The following is an 18933-nucleotide window of genomic DNA, read 5'->3' as shown; positions in this document are numbered from 1 at the left end:
TTCATATCAATCGTTTCTTTTTCACCAGATACAATACACAAAATTACAAAATTGCGACGTTGCCACGCTTCGTAACCTGCTTAGTATACTTGTGCCTGTATATAGGGCTAACGATGTATTCAGTACAGTGAGGCAAAAGAATCTTAAGCAGCATGCTAATAGTAACTGTAGTAGACTATACCATACTATTAGAGTTTACTTTTGAGACTGACTGCTGCAAGTATACTACCTTAAAGAAATATAATTGCCTAGAAATCGAACATTCTTAGAATGTCTTTAAGACTTCTTTTTGATCAAACTCCAGTAGATGTTTTCAAAAAGACATTCTCAGGACGTTTTTTGGGCAGTTGTGTTTTCATAGTCATATCTTTAGGAAGAAATTTTAACAACATCCTATTAACAAAACCGGGATCATCAAGAGAAAATGTTAAATTATTATTTTCTGTTTCTTTGTAATTAACAGTCTGCAAACCAATATTTGACAAAAGAAACTTATTATTTTTAGCTTTATTTTCAAATCCTTCCAAATTAGAATTTAAACGACCTGGTTCGGCATGATAAATATGAATTATATCATTGAACTGAAAATCCTTTTTCAATTGAAAAAGCCTTTCATCATTTTGGGGAGAACCAAAGAATTTATAATCAAAAATGCAAGAACCATTTCGCTCTATAGTAATAGAAAAGTATAATTTGAATACCTCATGAATCTCATTAAGTAGTTTATGTAATTCTATAGTCTTAGTCTTGTAATTTATATAAATTTTTAAGAATACCCTGTCAGCATAACCTAAAGCATAAAAAAAATATTTTACATTATTTAATCCTGTTCCGTTGTAATTAATGGTTTGTAAACTTTTTTGTGCCAAAATAAAATTATTATTTCGTGTTTTATTATTAAGACCTTCAAAATTTGACTTTAGGTGACCTGGTTCGGCATGATAAATACGAATTATATCATTGTACTGAAATTTCTCCATCACATTAATAACCTGTTGATCATTTTGGGAAGAACCAAAGAATTCAGTTTCAAAAATAGCAGAACCGTTTCGTTCTAAGCTGATTATAAAATATAATCTAAAGTTCACATTAATAATCGTTAGCAATTGTTTTAATTCTATTGTCATAGTCCAGTAATTTATATCAATTTTAAAGAACACCTTATCATTAAAACCCAAAGCATCAAAAGAATATTTTAAATTATTTAATTCTATTTGGGTCAAATTAACAGTCTGCAAACCTTTATTTGACAAAAGAAACTTATTGTTTTCAGCTTTGTTTTTAAATCTTCCCAAATTAGAATTTAAACGATCTGGTTCTACATGATAAATATGAATTATATCATTGAACTGAAATTTCTCTATCAATTTAATAAGATTTTGATCATTTTGGGGATAACCATAGAAATTATAATCAAAAATAGACGAACCATTTCGTTCTAAACTAATAGAAAAATATAATTCAAAATTCGGATGTATATCATTAAGTAATTGGTGTAATTCTATTGTCATTGTCATGTAATTTATGTAAATTTTTAAGAACACCCTATCATCATAACCTAAAGCATAAAATAAATATTTTACATGATTTAATCCTGTTTCGTTGTAATTAACTTTTTGTAAACCTTTCTGCGTCAATATAATATTATTAGTTTGATATCTATTATCAAAACCTCCAAAATTTGACTCTAGGCGACGTGGTTGGACATGATAAATACGAATTAAATCATTGTACTGAAATTTCTCCACCACATTAATAAGCTTTTGATCATTTTGGGGAGAACCAAAGAATTCATATTCAAAAACAAATGAACCGTTTCGTTCTAAGCTGATAATAAAATATAATTTAAAGTTCTTATTAATATTGGTGAGCAATTGTTTTAATTCTATTGTCATGTTCTTGTAATTTATAAATATTTTTAAAAAGACTACATCAGCAAAACCCAAAGCATCAAATTCATATTTTAAATTATTCTGTTTTCTGTGAAACTTCTGTTTTAGCTTCTCGCACTTCAACATTAATCGACATAAATTGTGAAATTGTATGATTCTTTACATCACTGATATACGTTTTACCACGAATCTGTTCTTTTACATAAACGGAGTAAACATCTGGTAATAATTTGATAATCATGACTTTTTCAACAATAGTGTGACATTTGTCATTCACATATAGACAAGAATTTGTTAGATCAATTGGTGATTCAATGGTAAAAGTAACATTAACATAGGTTTCCTTCGTTTTATTTGTCAACATCAAAGGTGAATTATGTTTCAAATCTCCTTTTACGTTCGTAGATTGCAAATTTTCAGGATTTATACTAAAATCCATACCAGAAATGAAATGACGGTTCAAATTTGTCTCCAGACATCTTTGTATAGTTAGATTGCTTGTAGAATTAAAAGAATTATTATCACTTTGTAAAATTGATGTCGAAGATACTTGTGTAGAATTAGCTTGGTTACATTTTTCTGAACGTATAAATAATGTTGTTCGATCCATTACACTCATGAAAGTTTCTTCATTTTTATCTTCATTGGCACTTAATCTAGTTGAATAATCATAATTCTGTATTAAATTACTCTGTTTATATAAACCAAGATGTAAACTATAATTAATCAATTTTAGATTATCAATATCATTTGCTGACAATAACATTTGTGAGTAATAATTTTCAACAAATCCGTAAATCTTTACATTTTTGTAAAATTCAGACTGATATTCTTGTATTGTTGAAAGTGATACATCATTAGAATTGTAAATTGGCAATGATAACCAGTTTTTGGTTTCAATTATTATCCGTACTGGAACATTTTTTGAAGCAGATATCATAGGCACGCCATCAAAATTTGTTGTTAAAGTTTTTGTGATATTTTTTTCTCCCGTAAGATTTAATATGATTAATTTTTCATATGGTAAATCAGCAAGAAAGTAAAAATATAAATTTTCTATTTCGGAAGGTGTTTCTACCGTTAAATTAAATGTTGTACCTTGTTTAATTATTATACCAAAATGAGTTTTATATTGGAAGATTTGATTTTGAATTCTTTGACTGGTCCATGGTTCTGAATAATCTTGAATTAAAGGCTCAACAATTCTTGTAGTTATCTAAAAAAAGATGAATTTATAATTTATATGTAAAATGCATGTGATGATGAAGCAAATGTATCTTTTAATTAATATTTTTCTTAAATTTGTATGTGCTTTTGCACTAAAGAACATTTTATCTTTTCTTTTCTTGTAATCCCGTACATTGTAATTAAATAAATATTTAAAAACTTACGTCCAAATTCCATTGCAGTGTTTGCTGTGAAATTGTACTCGACACAAATATTAAAAGCAATTTTATCAATATTAACGAAATCATGATTTACTATTGCATTAGTGACTATTCGTTTGACAACATTCGATAAAATATTAATTTTTTTTTACAGCTTATATATTTCTTAATGTTTACATAGGTATTGTAAAAATCGTCAGAATGTTTATAATCGATGACGTAAATCGATATCTAAACTAATGTATATTATAATATTTTTTGAATAAGTCAACAAGAATATATGTTACTAAATCTATTTGCACCCTTTATAATAAACTAGAATAAATTAAAAATGTTTTTTTTATAAAATATTAGAAGGGGAAATATTCATTTACATTTTTGCTGTTTATATAGGTGTTTAAAAATTAACAGAAATTTATAATTTATGGTGCTAATTTATAACGAAAACATTAAAATAAATAGAATGTTCTATTTAATAAGTCAAAAAGTATATAGATGTTACTTCAAGGTCGTCCATATTCCACGTGGACAGTTATAAACAATAAATTCATAAAAAATCATACAGGATATCATACATGATCCTGTTATTTTTGAATACAAATTGTATGTCACTTAGGAAAATGAACAGTTTATAAATGTAATCTAAATTTATGATCAATGATAAAATTCATATTTTCCATGCAGAATCACATCGTTTAATTGTTTAATACGGAGAAATATCATAAATTAAAACATAATACTTTTGTTCTGACAAACGTTGGTTTAAAAGATATCAAAGACTCTTTTATATTTCTTCAGATATTAAAAGAATTTTCAATGTATTACACAATTGCCCTTTAAAGATTATTGTAATTATGGGCTGAAAAAACTATAAATAAACCCGTGTGGAAAAAGCCACGATCTTGCCCTCAAGAGTTCGGGGCCCCCGGCGGGGGCCCATGAGGGCTGATCCATATGGCGAATCCATGAGGGGCCCCGCATGGATCGCCCTCATGATCGATTAGCAAAATTTTCTAAGTCCAAAAATCAAATATTTTTTTATCACCAAAAAATTAATGTTTATAATGATTCAGAACAACGAAAAACGCGTTTTTAATAAAAATATATTTACACTTTTTTGAAAATTCACCTGAGATGATTCATGATAATAATCATAAAGCATATAATTAATTATATTTTATAAATTGCATTTGATTGGAAAATATAATTTAATATCTTAACTTTAACTAAATGATGTTAAGCACTTTTCTTTGTTAGGTATTTTTGAAGTTTAAATAGCATCAAAAAGTTAGCATTCGTTTTGAAGTAGCGTGCGTAGCGTAGTTGGTAAAGCGTTAGACTCATAGTCCGTAGGTCGTAGGTTCGATTCCCCCCATGCGTTAGATTTATTTATTTCTCAGGTTTGCGTTTAATCATTAATTCTATGTATGAATTAATTGAAAAATGAAAATATCCGTTAATAGTATGCATAAATTACATATTTTTTAATTTTTTAATTAATTAATTTATTATTACTTTTAATTATATCCGACAGTTAATTAATTAGAACTTTAATTAATAAATTCAATTTGAGTAAGAATTTAATTTAAAATTGAATAATTATTAAATAAATATGTTATTTATTCATAACTTAAGCTTATTTATTATTAATTAACTTTTATTATTAATATTATTGATTAAAAAACATTATGGCAAACTTGAGGGCAAACGTGAGGGCCCATAAGGGCGCCCGTAGAGGCACCCTCATGGATCGCCCATGCGGGCGCTTTCATCGATGAGCATGTCGTTTCCATGAGGGGCCCCTATGGATCATCCATATGCGGCCCTCATGGCATGAGGGCGATCCATAAGGGCCCCCGCTGGGGGCCCACATCACTTTTCCACACGGGAATAAATAAATAAATAAAAAAATAAATTACATTTATACTATTGAATGACCTTGTACTCGTTTTCTAATAAAAAATGTTTAAACTTTATTTTTTATATATTTTTTACATTTTAATAAAAAATTGTGAATTTACATATGGTAATTAATGAAAGAAATTATTTGTTAAACAAATATGTTTTGCATCAATTATAGTTGAATTAGTATCAATTATGCATATAATTTATTTTTCTATATTTTACTGTTTATATAGGTACATATATATGAGTGCAAAAATCAATAAAGTTTTCATCATCAAAAACGAAAATAGATTAAGGCAATTGAATTTTTATTGTCATTGAATACATAAAAATATACATGTTGCTTTTTGTATATTTTACGTCATTTATTAGAACAAGTAATAATTATTTGAACAAAGGTAACTGGAATTTTATAAATTAGCATAATAATATTTTGTATATAAATTATAAAATATTGAAATAATAGGACGCATAAATAAGCTCTAAAAAATTTTTTTTAGAATTATTAGACTGTCCATCAGCAATGTTTGAAAAAAAAATTCCAGCTCTTTTCAAAGTTTTTCAAGGTCTAAAATAATTTTTTTCAAGGTTCACTTACTGCGTAGAAACTATGAAAATATTTTTTTAATTATAATGATAACTTTCCTCCCAAATTATAATTAGAATGTAAAAATTTTAATCGAAGGGAGGTATTTAAATAACATAAATTTCATGTCATTTTTTTCATTTATTATTGAGCAACACGTTTCGATGATGTTTGTCATCCTCTTCATGCCATATGAAATCCTATCTATATTGTTTCCCTTATATAAATTCATATGAAATAATATATGTTTACACGGGTTTTCATATGAGATTTGACATGGGATTTTTCCAAAGAATTTTTTATCTATATATAAGTAATTTAAGATTTCACCTAGAATATGGGATTTGACATAAGAATATAATAATTAAGGTTATTATTATGAATTCTGGTATGTTTTTATAGAGGAAATTTCATAGGAAATTTATAAGGAATTGATATGGAATATTGACATACGATAATGTGAGAGAAAATTTAGAGGAAATCACATTTGTCAAAAAGAAGTATAATATATATATGATAACTCATATGTTATTTCCTATATAAAATCCCGTTTCACTTTCCTATACGAATTTATATGCACTGAGAGAAATGAATGGTTGGGGCTATAGTACTTTTTTATTAGTAAAGGAGGTATTTATTCTCCTGCCTATTTAGTTAGTAAAATTCAATAACGTTTTTAGTGAATTTTAATATTTTCGATGTGAAGCGCAACTATTTAGAATTGTTAAACAGGAAATAATAACTACACCTACAAAAATAGTTCCATGCAAAAGTTTAACTAACAGAGTAGTTGGGTTTACCATCTTTTTTAGTAAACGCGGTTGGCACCCTACTGAAAATCCCTGTACAAGATCTTGTACAATTTTTCTGTATAGGATCAGCAACTGAACTTGTACAAGTTCTGACCAGTTCCTGTAGAGGAAAATGCATACGAATTTGGAACAAGTTCATGTGTGAGATCTTGTACAAGAAAGATACCCGAGTGGAAAAATGTTGGCGAAGTCTAGAGTCCAATGATTTCCCGATCAGCAATAAACAAGAGCGTCTAGTGTAGACGGTCTGGTTGGGGCCTCACCATGGACTAATCAGACGGTCTTATTTGAAAATGTTTCAAGTCAAGTATGTCCGTCTTGTAAGTCGCTGCGTAGACCGTCCTGATTTGCCAATGACCGTACTTAAACGCTACTTTATTTATTTTTTTGCTAATTGTATTGCTTTCTAATGAAAAATAATAATTTCCTTAACATATTTCAGTATATAAAAATAATAATATTAATAATTTTATTATATTTATATCATTTATGTCATTATTTATTATCATCAATATAATAATTATTTATATTATATTATTTATTTTTTGTTATCATTATATTATCATTAAATTATTATTTATTAATTATCTATGAAATATACAGTACCATCGGAAATTGTCGGTACGACCGACGTGCGCTGTGTCGAAATTTGATGCCTACTTTAGAACTTGATATTTTGAGTTAGAAGAAACTTAGAGACTTGAAACTTAGATGGTTGGAAAGCTGATGAAATTCTGCGTCTTGCCATATATCAAGAAATTTTTTTTTAGTTTTTGGAGCGATTATAACACCGGAAAGGTTTCCACACAAAATTAGACAATTGTTACTATTATTATTATTGTTATTATTATTTTTATTTCGAGAGGAGGATTTTTTTTCCACTGATAACGAAATTTTAACACACATAAAATGAAATTAAAATTCGTTACATAAGTAATTAAAAAATGCATAACAGCCGATAATAAATCTTCATTTCAATTTTCAAATTTTTCGTACCAAAAATTTTGTAATTTTTTTGTCATATAACTTTATAAACTGCCAATATAACTTAAATTTCTATTATTAATTAATAGAAGTATGTAATGTAAATTATTTTAACAAAAAATATATTGTGTTTATAATTTCTGTTGAAATAAATTGTGTTTTTGGAATTTTTTTGTTTCTCTTAATAAAAAATGTTTTTCTGCAATTTGTTTTCAATTCTCTTGTTTGAAAAATTCTCAGAATAATTAATAATTTATAGATATTTTACAGAAATATTAAATATTAATTATAATTAATTATTTTAAAAATTATGTAAAATGAATGATCTATAATATTTAAATAGTTTAATAATAATAATAATAATCACAATAATAATCATAATAACAGATTTCACAATAATAAGTTTGTAATATTTTTATTAAGAGCATTTGAACCTTCGTGACGTCACAAATCATGGCGCATGACACGCAAACTTCTCAGGTATGTGAAAAGCACAATTTTGAATATTTTTTAAAAAAACCTTTTGGAAAATGTTCAGAATAACATAGACTCTGTCTGTTATGTGCGGAAAATTCAAAATTTTGCGTTTAAAACGTTTTTTAAACAATGTTAAGGTCACAAATCATGGCGCATGACACGCAAACTTCTCAGGTATGTGAAAAACACAATTTTGAATATTTTTTAAAAAAACCTTTTGGAAAATGTTCAGAGAAACATAGACTATGTCTGTTATGTGCGAAAAATTCAAAATTTTGCGTATAAAACGTTTTTTAAACAATGTTTAAGCTGGTTGTCACAAGTAAGGAAAAATACACGAATTGCTTATATGTAGGCATTGTTTAAAAAACGTTTTAAACGCAAAATTTTGAATTTTTCGCACATAACAGACAGAGTCTGTGTTATTCTGAATATTTTCCAAAAGGTTTTTTTAAAAAATATTCAAAATTGTGCTTTTCACATACCTGAGAAGTTTGCGTGTCATGCGCCATGATTTGTGACCTTAACATTGTTTAAAAAACGTTTTAAACGCAAAATTTTGAATTTTCCGCACATAACAGACAGAGTCTATGTTATTCTGAACATTTTCCAAAAGGTTTTTTTAAAAAATATTCAAAATTGTGCTTTTCACATACCTGAGAAGTTTGCGTGTCATGCGCCATGATTTGTGACGTCACGAAGGTTCAAATGCTCTTAATTAATTAACTTTAAACAATTAAAAAAACTAGACAGGCTCTAATAAGGACCCACTCGAAATAAGGCAAATTCGGCCCTGGCGGAACGAACGAGGAGAGCTGCGAGGCGGCGAAAAGTGATGATCGGCGGTTGAATTATAGAAAAACATGCTCGGACATTTTTCAATATAACTCGAGAACCACAAAACATTTTTTATGTTTGAAAAACGCAAATTAAAGCCAAGTTATTGAATATTATGTTGGGGAAGTTTCAAATTTTTCCATACATTTTTCAACATTTTGCCGAGAGTCAAATAAATAGTTTGAAAATGGGAAAATTATCTAATTTTGTGTGGAAACCTTTCCGGTGTTATAATCGCTCCAAAAACTAAAAAAAAATTTCTTGATATATGGCAAGACGCAGAATTTCATCAGCTTTCCAACCATCTAAGTTTCAAGTCTCTAAGTTTCTTCTAACTCAAAATATCAAGTTCTAAAGTAGGCATCAAATTTCAACACAGCGCACGTCGGTCGTACCGACAATTTCCGACGGTACTGTACATATACCCACATAGCACCGAAGATTTAATAAATATTTATTTTTAATGTTCGCAATATTTAGAATAAAGGTTAAGTAAAGCTTTTGTAAATATTTAAATGTCCGCACTTGAGCAAATGTTTAGCGCAAACCTTGAGTGAAGCTTGAAATTAAATATTCGTTAAAGGTTCAGCTCGAATCTTGACCCGGTAAGAAGCGAAGAATTGAAAAGAATTCAGAATCTGAATTCCTTTGAATGGGTGATTTTACGTTTTTATTCAATTCCTCGATGAAGCAAAAAAAAGTAGAAAAATCTATTCTTCTTAATTGACTTGGCCAAAATGACACAGTCAATTAAAAGGAATAGACATATCCACTTCACTCTCCAAATTTCTTATTCCTTTCAATGCGCTTCAGAAATTTTGATACTGTCGATTGAAAGGAATAGATATTTAAAATTTACTCTCCAAACATTTAATTTTTCTCTATTCGCTACCAAAAATTTGAAAATATGAAACTTTGCGCATTAAGAAGAATAAGAAGTTTGAATTCTTTTCTATTGACTTATATGTTCTGGGAATAGAAAAAAATAGAAAAAATGATTATTCATCTCTCAAACTAGGATTTTCCGATGAGTTGACTCTGAGACTCGAACCCTCGACCATCATAACTCTCAACCGCACTGGGAGCGCCTTAACGCACTCGACCAGGGGAGGTTATAAAAATTTTTGAGAAAATGTCTCTTATAACGAACACATTAAACAGATACTTATATTATTTTGTTAAGTCATCAAACAGCTTTTCAGATGTTCATTATTACAAAGAGTATATTATCGTATATATATATTTTTATGAACATTAATGATATCAATTAATAATTTTGTCAATTTAAATAGTTTTAAATGATTAATTGTGTTAATAAATAAAAATTACAAAATTTTTTCATCTTTACAACACAAAAATGGTATATGAATTTTAATACCTAGTTTTAATGTGAAATTTATTAACTTCGACATTTTAATTTAGAATGACATGGACATGAACTTAAATTTCAATCAAGTGAATTCTGCATACATTCCAATTTTTTCGAAAATAAATTAAGTAACAATGTTGATATAGCAAATTTTTTTAATAAACTAATGTAATTTATACAATGCTAATACTTAATCAGCACTCAATTTTTTACCAGAATTTTCTTAAGCATATGGAAATATTTCCATATAATATAAATAAATAGTTCAGGTCTCATATATTGACTAGTATTATTAAAATTCTATTTTACAGAATATTCAAGTACAAAAATAATTTCCCGGTAAGAGGCGAATAATTGAAAAGAACTCAGAGTTCCAATTCTTTTGAATGGGAGCATTTACGTTTTTATTCAATTCCTCGATGAAGCAAAAAAAAGTAGAAAAATCAATTCTTCTTAATTGACTTGGCCAAAATTTATACTCTAAATTATACATATTATTCTTAACAACCTGACGCTGTCAATTGTAAAACATAGAAATGCCTCATTTATTCTACACATTTTCTATTCTTCTAAATGCGGTCCAAAATGCGACATTTAAAATTTACTCTCCAAACATTAAATTTTTTTCTATTCGCTTCCAAAAGTTTGAAAATAAGAAACTTCGCGCATTAAGAAATATAAGAAGCCTGAATTCTTTTCTATTGAGTTATCTCTACTGTGAATAGAAAAGAATTTATTTTTTATATATTTTGATGTTCAATGAGGAATTGAGTAAAAACGTAAATTCACCCATTCAGAAGAATTGAAAATGATCAACTTATGCTTAATATATGCAAAATTTCAATCTTTCTCTATTCCTCCCTTCTTACTAGGCAGGTTTAACAATTAGGTAATAATTTAATTCAGTACACTATTGTTTCACTTCCATTTTAATTAATTAATTAATTAGTCAATAAGTAAATATTAACTTATATTCTTTTAAAATCTTAAAATTTATATTCATTTTCTTTCGCTTCTTATAATATTTTTAAAAAAATTGAAATGATTAGGAATTATTAATATACTCGCCAGTTTTTTCATTCCTTTCAATACACTTTTAGAAATCTGACGCAGTCGATTGCAAGAAATAGAAATATTTAATTCATATTACAAAATTCCCATTCCTCTGAATACGGTCCTAAAAACTTGACTCAGGCGATTGCGAGGCATAGAAATACTGAATTTATACCCTAAATTTCCCATTCCTCTGAATATGCTCTTAAAAACCTGACGCAGTCAATTGCAAGGCATAAAGATACCTCATTTAATCTACAAATTTTCTATTCCTCTAAATACGCTCCTGATGTCATGACACAGTCAATTAAAAGGAATAGACATATCCACTTCACTCTCCAAACATTTAATTTTTCTCTATTCGCTACCAAAAATTTGAAAATATGAAACTTTGCGCATTAAGAAGAATAAGAAGTTTGAATTCTTTTCTATTGACTTACCTCTACTGGGAATAGAGAAGAATTCATTTTTCTGATATTTTGATGTTCAGTGAGGAATTGGGTTAAAACGTAAAATCGCCTATTCAGAAAAATTAAAAATTCTCAACTTCTGCTCTATGTCTGCAAACTTTCAATTTTTCTCTATTCCTCGCTTCTTACCGGGGATTGAAGCTTGAAAAAAATATTCGTTAAATGTTCGCCCAGATAGCTGGATTTTAAAATTATCTAATCATAAAGTATTAATTATTGTATTAATAATAATAATATAATTAAATTAATTAAATCTTAAATTTAGGGACTCATACTTAATTAAGCAATTTGGTTATGTAATGCGTTTGCGTTCGTCGAACCCGTGTTCGATCCCCGGTCCCCCAAATTTATTTTCAAAATTAATTTCGTTATTTAAAGTCTCTAAAAAATTGCATAATCAAGTATGAGTCCCTAAATTTCAGAAATTATTATTTTTTTTCATTTTTGAAAACTAAAATTTCTTAAATCAATTTATTAATTAAACTGATTCAAAGTAAAGATATAATTAATTTAATTATATTATTATTATTAATACAATTAATACTTTATGATTAGATAATTTTAAAATCCAGCTATCTGGGCGAACATTTAACGAATATTTTTTTCAAGCTTCAATCAAGTTTCGAGCTAAACCTTTAACGAATATTTAATTTCAAGCTTCACCAAAGTTTCGAGCCGAACCTTTAACGAATATTTAATTTCAAGCTTCACTCAAGGTTTGTGCTAAACATTTAAATATTCACCGAAGCTTTACTTAACCTTTATTCTAAATACAGCGAACATTGAAAATAAATATTTATTAGACCGAGAGGCTATGGATAAAAAAAGGAATAAAACCGTGTTATAGAAAAGACTATTTATTAAGAGCGACAAAATGACTTGTAGTTATTGTGAGGTTAACAAAAGAACAGAACTGATTTGTGAATGTGTGTATGAGCTTAATGAGTGTGTCAGCGCATGCGTGTAATTAACATAACAGGGACGTAGTTTGTAAAACAGATACACATGTCTACATATCCAACACTTCCCCTCAAACAAGTCCATTTAATGTCTCAAAAAGTCAGAGATAATTTGTTTTTCACTTTTTCAATTGGGGTGTATGCACTGAACTAAACACCCTTTTTAACTTTACACGATCTCATCCCGAACTGAGATATGCACTTGTGATGCTTTGGACCACTTAATCCTTTGGTAAAAACGTCGGCCATTAAATCACTTGTTGGCACATAGTCGATTGAAATTCTTCCTTCTTCCAGGGCTCCTCTGACGAAGTGGTGGCGGATATCGATGTGCTTGCTCCTCGAGTGAAACACTGGATTTCTTGCAAGTTTCTCTGCACTTTGATTGTCATTGTAGATTTTAACCGAGTTTTGATTTCCGAGTCCGATTTCTTTCAAGAGTCTCAGCAGGTGAATCGCTTCTTTCGAGGCCTCTGTGAGTCCCATGTACTCAGCTTCTGTGGTTGATAGGGCCACCGTGCGTTGTTTTTTGGCCTCCCAGGTTATTGCTCCCCCTGCCAAAACAAAAACGTACCCCGTGTAGGATTTTCGATCTTCTGGGCATCCAGCCCAGTCCGAGTCCACGAAGCCTTTCAGATCTCTTGATCCTTTTTCGTATCTTAAACCAAGCCTCGATGTTCCTCGGAGATAGCGCAGGATCCTTTTGGCTGCAATCCAGTGATTTTTTCCGTTCGCGTTGTTGAACTGACTTAGATGATTGACAGCATAGGCTATGTCAGGTCTCGATCCGACGCGACGGCCAGGTACATCAGGGTGCCGATGAGCTCCCCTACCGAAAGAGTGGTACTGGATTGGTACTGGGAAATTGGAACTGAGGGCTCAGTACCAACTCAGTACTAATTTGGTGCATTTTGGTACTGAAATGGAACTGGGAAATTTACCTGCGAAAAGGGTCGAGTTACCGTTAAAACCCTCATAAAAGTGAAAAGCGACTAGCTTTTTCAATATGTTTAAACTAAAACTTTATATTTATTTCAATATTATATTTGTTTTTCATGGATTTATATTATTTTCATACATTATTATGCATATGATATTTCCTTTGGCAGCTAAATTCAAAAATGATGTCCATTTTTTTATCAAACTTAAGGTATACGAGATAAATTATAACTTTTTTAAATGTAATTATTTTATGATAAATTTTAGATATTCATAATCTGGAAATATTAACGAATCTTAATATATATTTTTTAAAGTTGAGTTATGAAAATTACAAATTTTTTAAGAAATAAAACTCGGGTTAAAATTGTAATCCTTCAACAAAGGACCTTGGAGTCTATTGTTCAAGGAGGGATTGCAATATAATTTCCAAACTTAACTGAAATTTTCTACAAACTATTATGTTTTTTTTTGCTGTTTCACACGGATATCGTGAGAGACGTTTTGCTGTTCTAACATACCTTTAAAACTATTGTTAAAGTACTTTAAAAATGTCTTCTTATGGGTTATCAGGTAGTGGTACTGAAGTGGAACTCAAGCCAAGTCCAATTCAGTACCATTCCAGTACCACTCTTTCGGTAGGGTCCCGAAAGGGATGGATATTTTCTTCTTTTTCAGCCTCCGATTGATCGAGTTTCTTCAGTTTAATTCCAGGATTCGTCGGGGTGATAGCTGGTTTCGACTCCTCCATTCCGAATTTGTTAAGTATTGTTTCGATGTATCCGCTCTGAGAAATTTCCAGAAATTTGTCTCCTCGATTGAATTCCATTCCCAGGCAGTTCTTGACAATCCCTAAATCTTTCACGACGAATTTTTGTCCAAGCGATTGCTTGAATTCGGATAGCCAAATCATGTTGCTCGACATGAGCAATATGTCGTCCACGTAGATCGCCGCGATTAGAATTTCTTCTCCACGCTTCCCGATGTAGATGCATGGATCGGCATTCAATGGCTTCATTCCGAGATTTCGTAATTCCATGTCGAGTTTTTTGTACCATTGTCTGCCTGCTTGCTTTAGTCCGTAAAGCGATTTCCGAAGTAGGCAGACTTGATTGCCTTGACGAATTTTTCTCAGCATTTCCGCGGCAGTTCCATCCGAGTTTGTTTGTTCGGATTTCAAATCTTCTTTTGCGATTATTTCCGGTAACATCTCTTCGAGGAAGTCCGGGATTTCCATGAAGATGTTTTCTTCGATATCGCCGTTGAGAAAAGCTGTTGCCACGTCCAATTGATGAATGATTAGATCGTTTTCAACCGCGAGGGCCATCAATAATCTGATCGAACTGAGTCTTACCACTGGGGAAAAAGTTTGATTAAAATCTATTCCGGGGCGTTGTGAAAATCCTCGAGCCACGACGCGTGCTTTCATTTTTTCCAGTACTCCTTCGGCGTTGAATTTATTTCTGAGCACAGTTCTGCATCCAATCACATTGGAATCTTTCGGACGTTCGACGATGATCCATGTTCGGTTCTGGATCAGAGTTGCCAATGACCCTACCTAAACGCTACTGCGCTTGCGCTACAACAACTCTCTTATAGGTCGAAAAAAGCGCGCTTATATAAAATGCTTAATAATAAGAAAACGTTAATAAAGCAAAATAAAAATATTTTCACTATTGAATTTATTTTTTTTTGTAAATTATATTACTTTTTAATAAAAAAAATTTATTTCCTTAATGTACTGAAGAATAATAATAATTTTAATAATAATAATATTCATAATTTTATTATATTTATATCATTATTGTCATTATTTTTTTATAAAATATATAATCTATTATTATTATCATCAATTTAATATTTATTAATTAATTATGTAATATATTATTTATTTTTGTTATTATTATTATTAAATTATTATTAATTAATTATATATGAAATATACATATATATTTTTAGAAAAATTCAGCGAAATTTGTTTGTACTTTTTTATGAGGAAAATTTGAATTGGTAAAAAAGTACAAAAAAATTTCGATTCATTTTTTTGAAATATATAGATGTAATACATTCATAGTTAATTAATAATAATTTATTGAAAATAATGATAATAATAATAAATAATATATTAACTAATTAATAAATATTATATTGATGATAATAATAATAGATTATATATTTTATAAAAAAATAATGACAATAATGATATAAATATAATAAAATTATGAATATTATTATTATTAAAATTATTATTATTCTTCAGTACATTAAGGAAATAAATTTTTTTTATTATAAAGTAATATAATTTACAAAAAAAAATAAATTCAATAGTGAAAATATTTTTATTTTGCTTTATTAACGTTTTCTTATTATTAAGCATTTTATATAAGCGCGCTTTTTTCGACCTATAAGAGAGTTGTTGTAGCGCAAGCGCAGTAGCGTTTAGGTAGGGTCATTGGCAACTCTGTTCTGGATTAGTGCTTCGAATTCTTCCTGCATGGCACGTCTCCACAGTTCAGCATCGTTTCCACTCAAAGCATCTTTGATCGAGATTTCCTCCGCGATGTTAACGTGTTCAAGATGTTGTTCGACCATTGCTTCCGCGCGAGATGTTCTGAATTGTTTTCTTGGTCGACCACGTTCTCCCGTTCTGATGATTTTTGGTCTTCCAGGTAATCGTGTTCCCGGTTCTGCGATATTATTGTTCTGAATGACGTTTTCATTTTCCACGATATTTTCGATCTCGTTGATTCCCTGATTCTCGATGTCTTCGTCCGATGATTCTTCGAATCCGAAAAATTCTTCTTCGGAGCTCTCCACTTCTTGATAGTGGATTCGGTCGGCATTTCTGTGATTCGTTGATGCAAACTCGATTTCAATCAACTTTTCTTTTTCGGTGAGCTTGCGATCCTGTCCGTTCGAAATTTCCTTGGGAATGAATTCTTCGGATTTCTGCTTTGGGAGGAATGTATTCGTGAGTTCGATATCTCTGGTTATTTCGACCTTTTTCTTGTCCGGCAACCAGACTCGGTAACCTTTGGTTTCGGTGGAATATCCCAAAAATACACATTTTTGCGCCCGTGGTTGAAATTTTCCTTTTCCCGGTGACTTGTCTAGGGCAAATCCCTTGCATCCAACGGTTTTCAAGTTATGAAGATTTGGGGGTGTTCCAATCCATTTTTCGAATGGTATCTGACCGTTCAGACTTTTGGACGGACATCTGTTTCTTACGTAATTCGAGGTCGATATCATTTCTGCCCAGAACATCGGTGGCAGGTTGGAGTCTAGCAGAAGGCATCTCGCCATTTCAACCAGGGTCCGGTTCTTCCTTTCGGCTACGCCGTTCTGCTGTGGGGTGTGTGACATCGTGAACCTCCTTACGATACCGCATTTTTCCAGATGTTGATTCAAGTCCTTGTTTCGGTATTCCGTACCGTTGTCGGATTGCAGGCACTTTATTTTTCTACCTGTCTGATTCTCTACCATAGCTTGGTAACTTTTGAATGCATCCGCGAGTTCGTTTTTACTTTTCAGAAATTTCACTTCACACATGCGAGTAGCATCGTCGATGAAGGTCGCGAAATATTTTGCCCGACCGATTGATTGCGTACGCATCGGCCCGCACAAATCCGTGTGCACTATATCGAGTATTTCGGTTTTACGCGAAGAACTTTTCGGGAAAGGCTTTTGCGCGAGTTTTCCCGTCACACAAGTTTCACAGATTCCGAGTTTTTCATTTTCACTGAACTGTATTCCTTGCGTTTTCAGCAAACTTTTCAAGTCCTTCTCGTTTAAGTGGCCTAGTCTCCGATGCCATAACTCTAGTATTCCCGAGTTATCGCTTTCCGATGCAATATTCGCGAGTTCCGATATTTCTTGAACGTAGTATAATCCGTTTATTCTGTTCGCGGTTAGTTTTTCGATTCCGTTCGCGTCACGAATTGTCGCCGAATTTCGTGTGAAAATTACATCGTACCCGTTATCCGTGATCTTTCCGACGGAGATCAGCGGGGTTCTTAAATCCGGCACGTAGAGGGTTTTTTCGAGTTTAAGGGGTTTTGTTTCACCGTTATCGACAACTGAAATTTTCACTGTCCCTCTTGCTTCCACTTGAGTAGTGGCACTGCTCGCTAGATTTAATTTTTCACTCTCGCACTTTTCACTGTTTGTAAACTTCTCTTGATCGTGACACATGTGCGACGTACAACCGCTGTCGAGGCACCACTTCGTTCCCATTCGGCTATCTTCGGCTTTCAGCGCCGATTCCGAATTCGTGATTAGAAATCCCATTTCTTCCGCTGTACTCGCTTTTTCTCCTTTCTTGTCGATTTTCGTGTTACACTCATTGGCTTTATGCCCAACTCTCCTACACTTGTGGCATCTGAAAGGAAAGGGTTTTTCTTCCCCTTTTTCGGCGTCCGTTTTCTTCCCCTTCCGCCAAGGTTTCTTGTGATGACCGCGGTTTGCGCTGCTAGCCAACATGGCTTCCGACGAATTTTCCCGTTGCGCAGATTTTCTGGCATCACTCTCCTCGATGATTTTTATTTTCAGGGTTTCCGGTACAGGTAAGTTATCCCGCGTTTCGATAGCGCATCGAAAATTTTCATAGCTGGCGGGGAGACTATACAGCAGCATTATGGCGAGCAAATCCTGGTTGATGTCTACTTCCATCTCCTGCAATTTGTCTACGGCGTCAAAGAAACCGCGAATGTGTTCACGAGCGTCGTCGTGTTCCGACATTTTATGTAACATCAGTTGTTTTAATAAGGTGGCTTTTCGAGCCGGCCCTGTCGACTGATATATCGTTTGCAGCTTCTGCCACACTGCATGCGCGGTTTCGCATCCTTTTATTTGTTTTAATTCCGATGGATCTATTGCGAGAATTAGATCCGAATGCGCCTTTTGGTCCGCGATTTCCCATGCAGCGGCTGCAGCTCGCGATGCCGCGTCGCCCTCCACGATTTCGGGTTTCGTTTTCTGTCCATTCACATAATCCCAGGCGTCGTTTTTTATTAATAATGCTCGAACTTGAAGTTTCCACGTATCGTAGTTATTTTTCCCGAGAGCTTCGATACGTGTCGAGTACGTAGCCATTTTGGAAGCTTTTCAAAGGCCACGCTTCTTCCGAAATACACTTCAATTCTTTTTACGATTTTACCGGTTATTTCACTTCCGAATTTATACGCGATAGATTCTGGGCCCATAACCTATTAGACCGAGAGGCTATGGATAAAAAAAGGAATAAAACCGTGTTATAGAAAAGAC

The 18933-nt window shown here is 31.3% G+C and overlaps 1 protein-coding gene across 1 annotated transcript; it reads right to left on the bottom strand.

Annotated features, from left to right (window-relative positions):
• Window positions 1-1756: 1756 nt before the first annotated feature.
• LOC127278139 (uncharacterized) lies at window positions 1757-3402 on the bottom strand. Its single transcript, XM_051299698.1, has 2 exons — window positions 3284-3402; window positions 1757-3108 (listed from the first exon to the last, which is right to left on the bottom strand). The coding sequence occupies exons 1-2, from the start codon at window positions 3365-3367 to the stop codon at window positions 1969-1971; spliced, it is 1224 nt and encodes a 407-aa protein (XP_051155655.1). The 5' UTR covers window positions 3368-3402; the 3' UTR covers window positions 1757-1968.
• Between the last annotated feature and the right edge of the window lie 15531 nt (window positions 3403-18933).

This window comes from Leptopilina boulardi, unplaced genomic scaffold (assembly GCF_019393585.1).
Source record: "Leptopilina boulardi isolate dan_hultmark-lab unplaced genomic scaffold, ZJU_Lbou_2.1 LbouV2_195, whole genome shotgun sequence".
Lineage (NCBI taxonomy): Eukaryota > Metazoa > Arthropoda > Insecta > Hymenoptera > Figitidae > Leptopilina > Leptopilina boulardi.
Note: the sequence above shows the minus strand (reverse complement) of the source record. Positions and strands in the feature narration are given on the sequence as shown.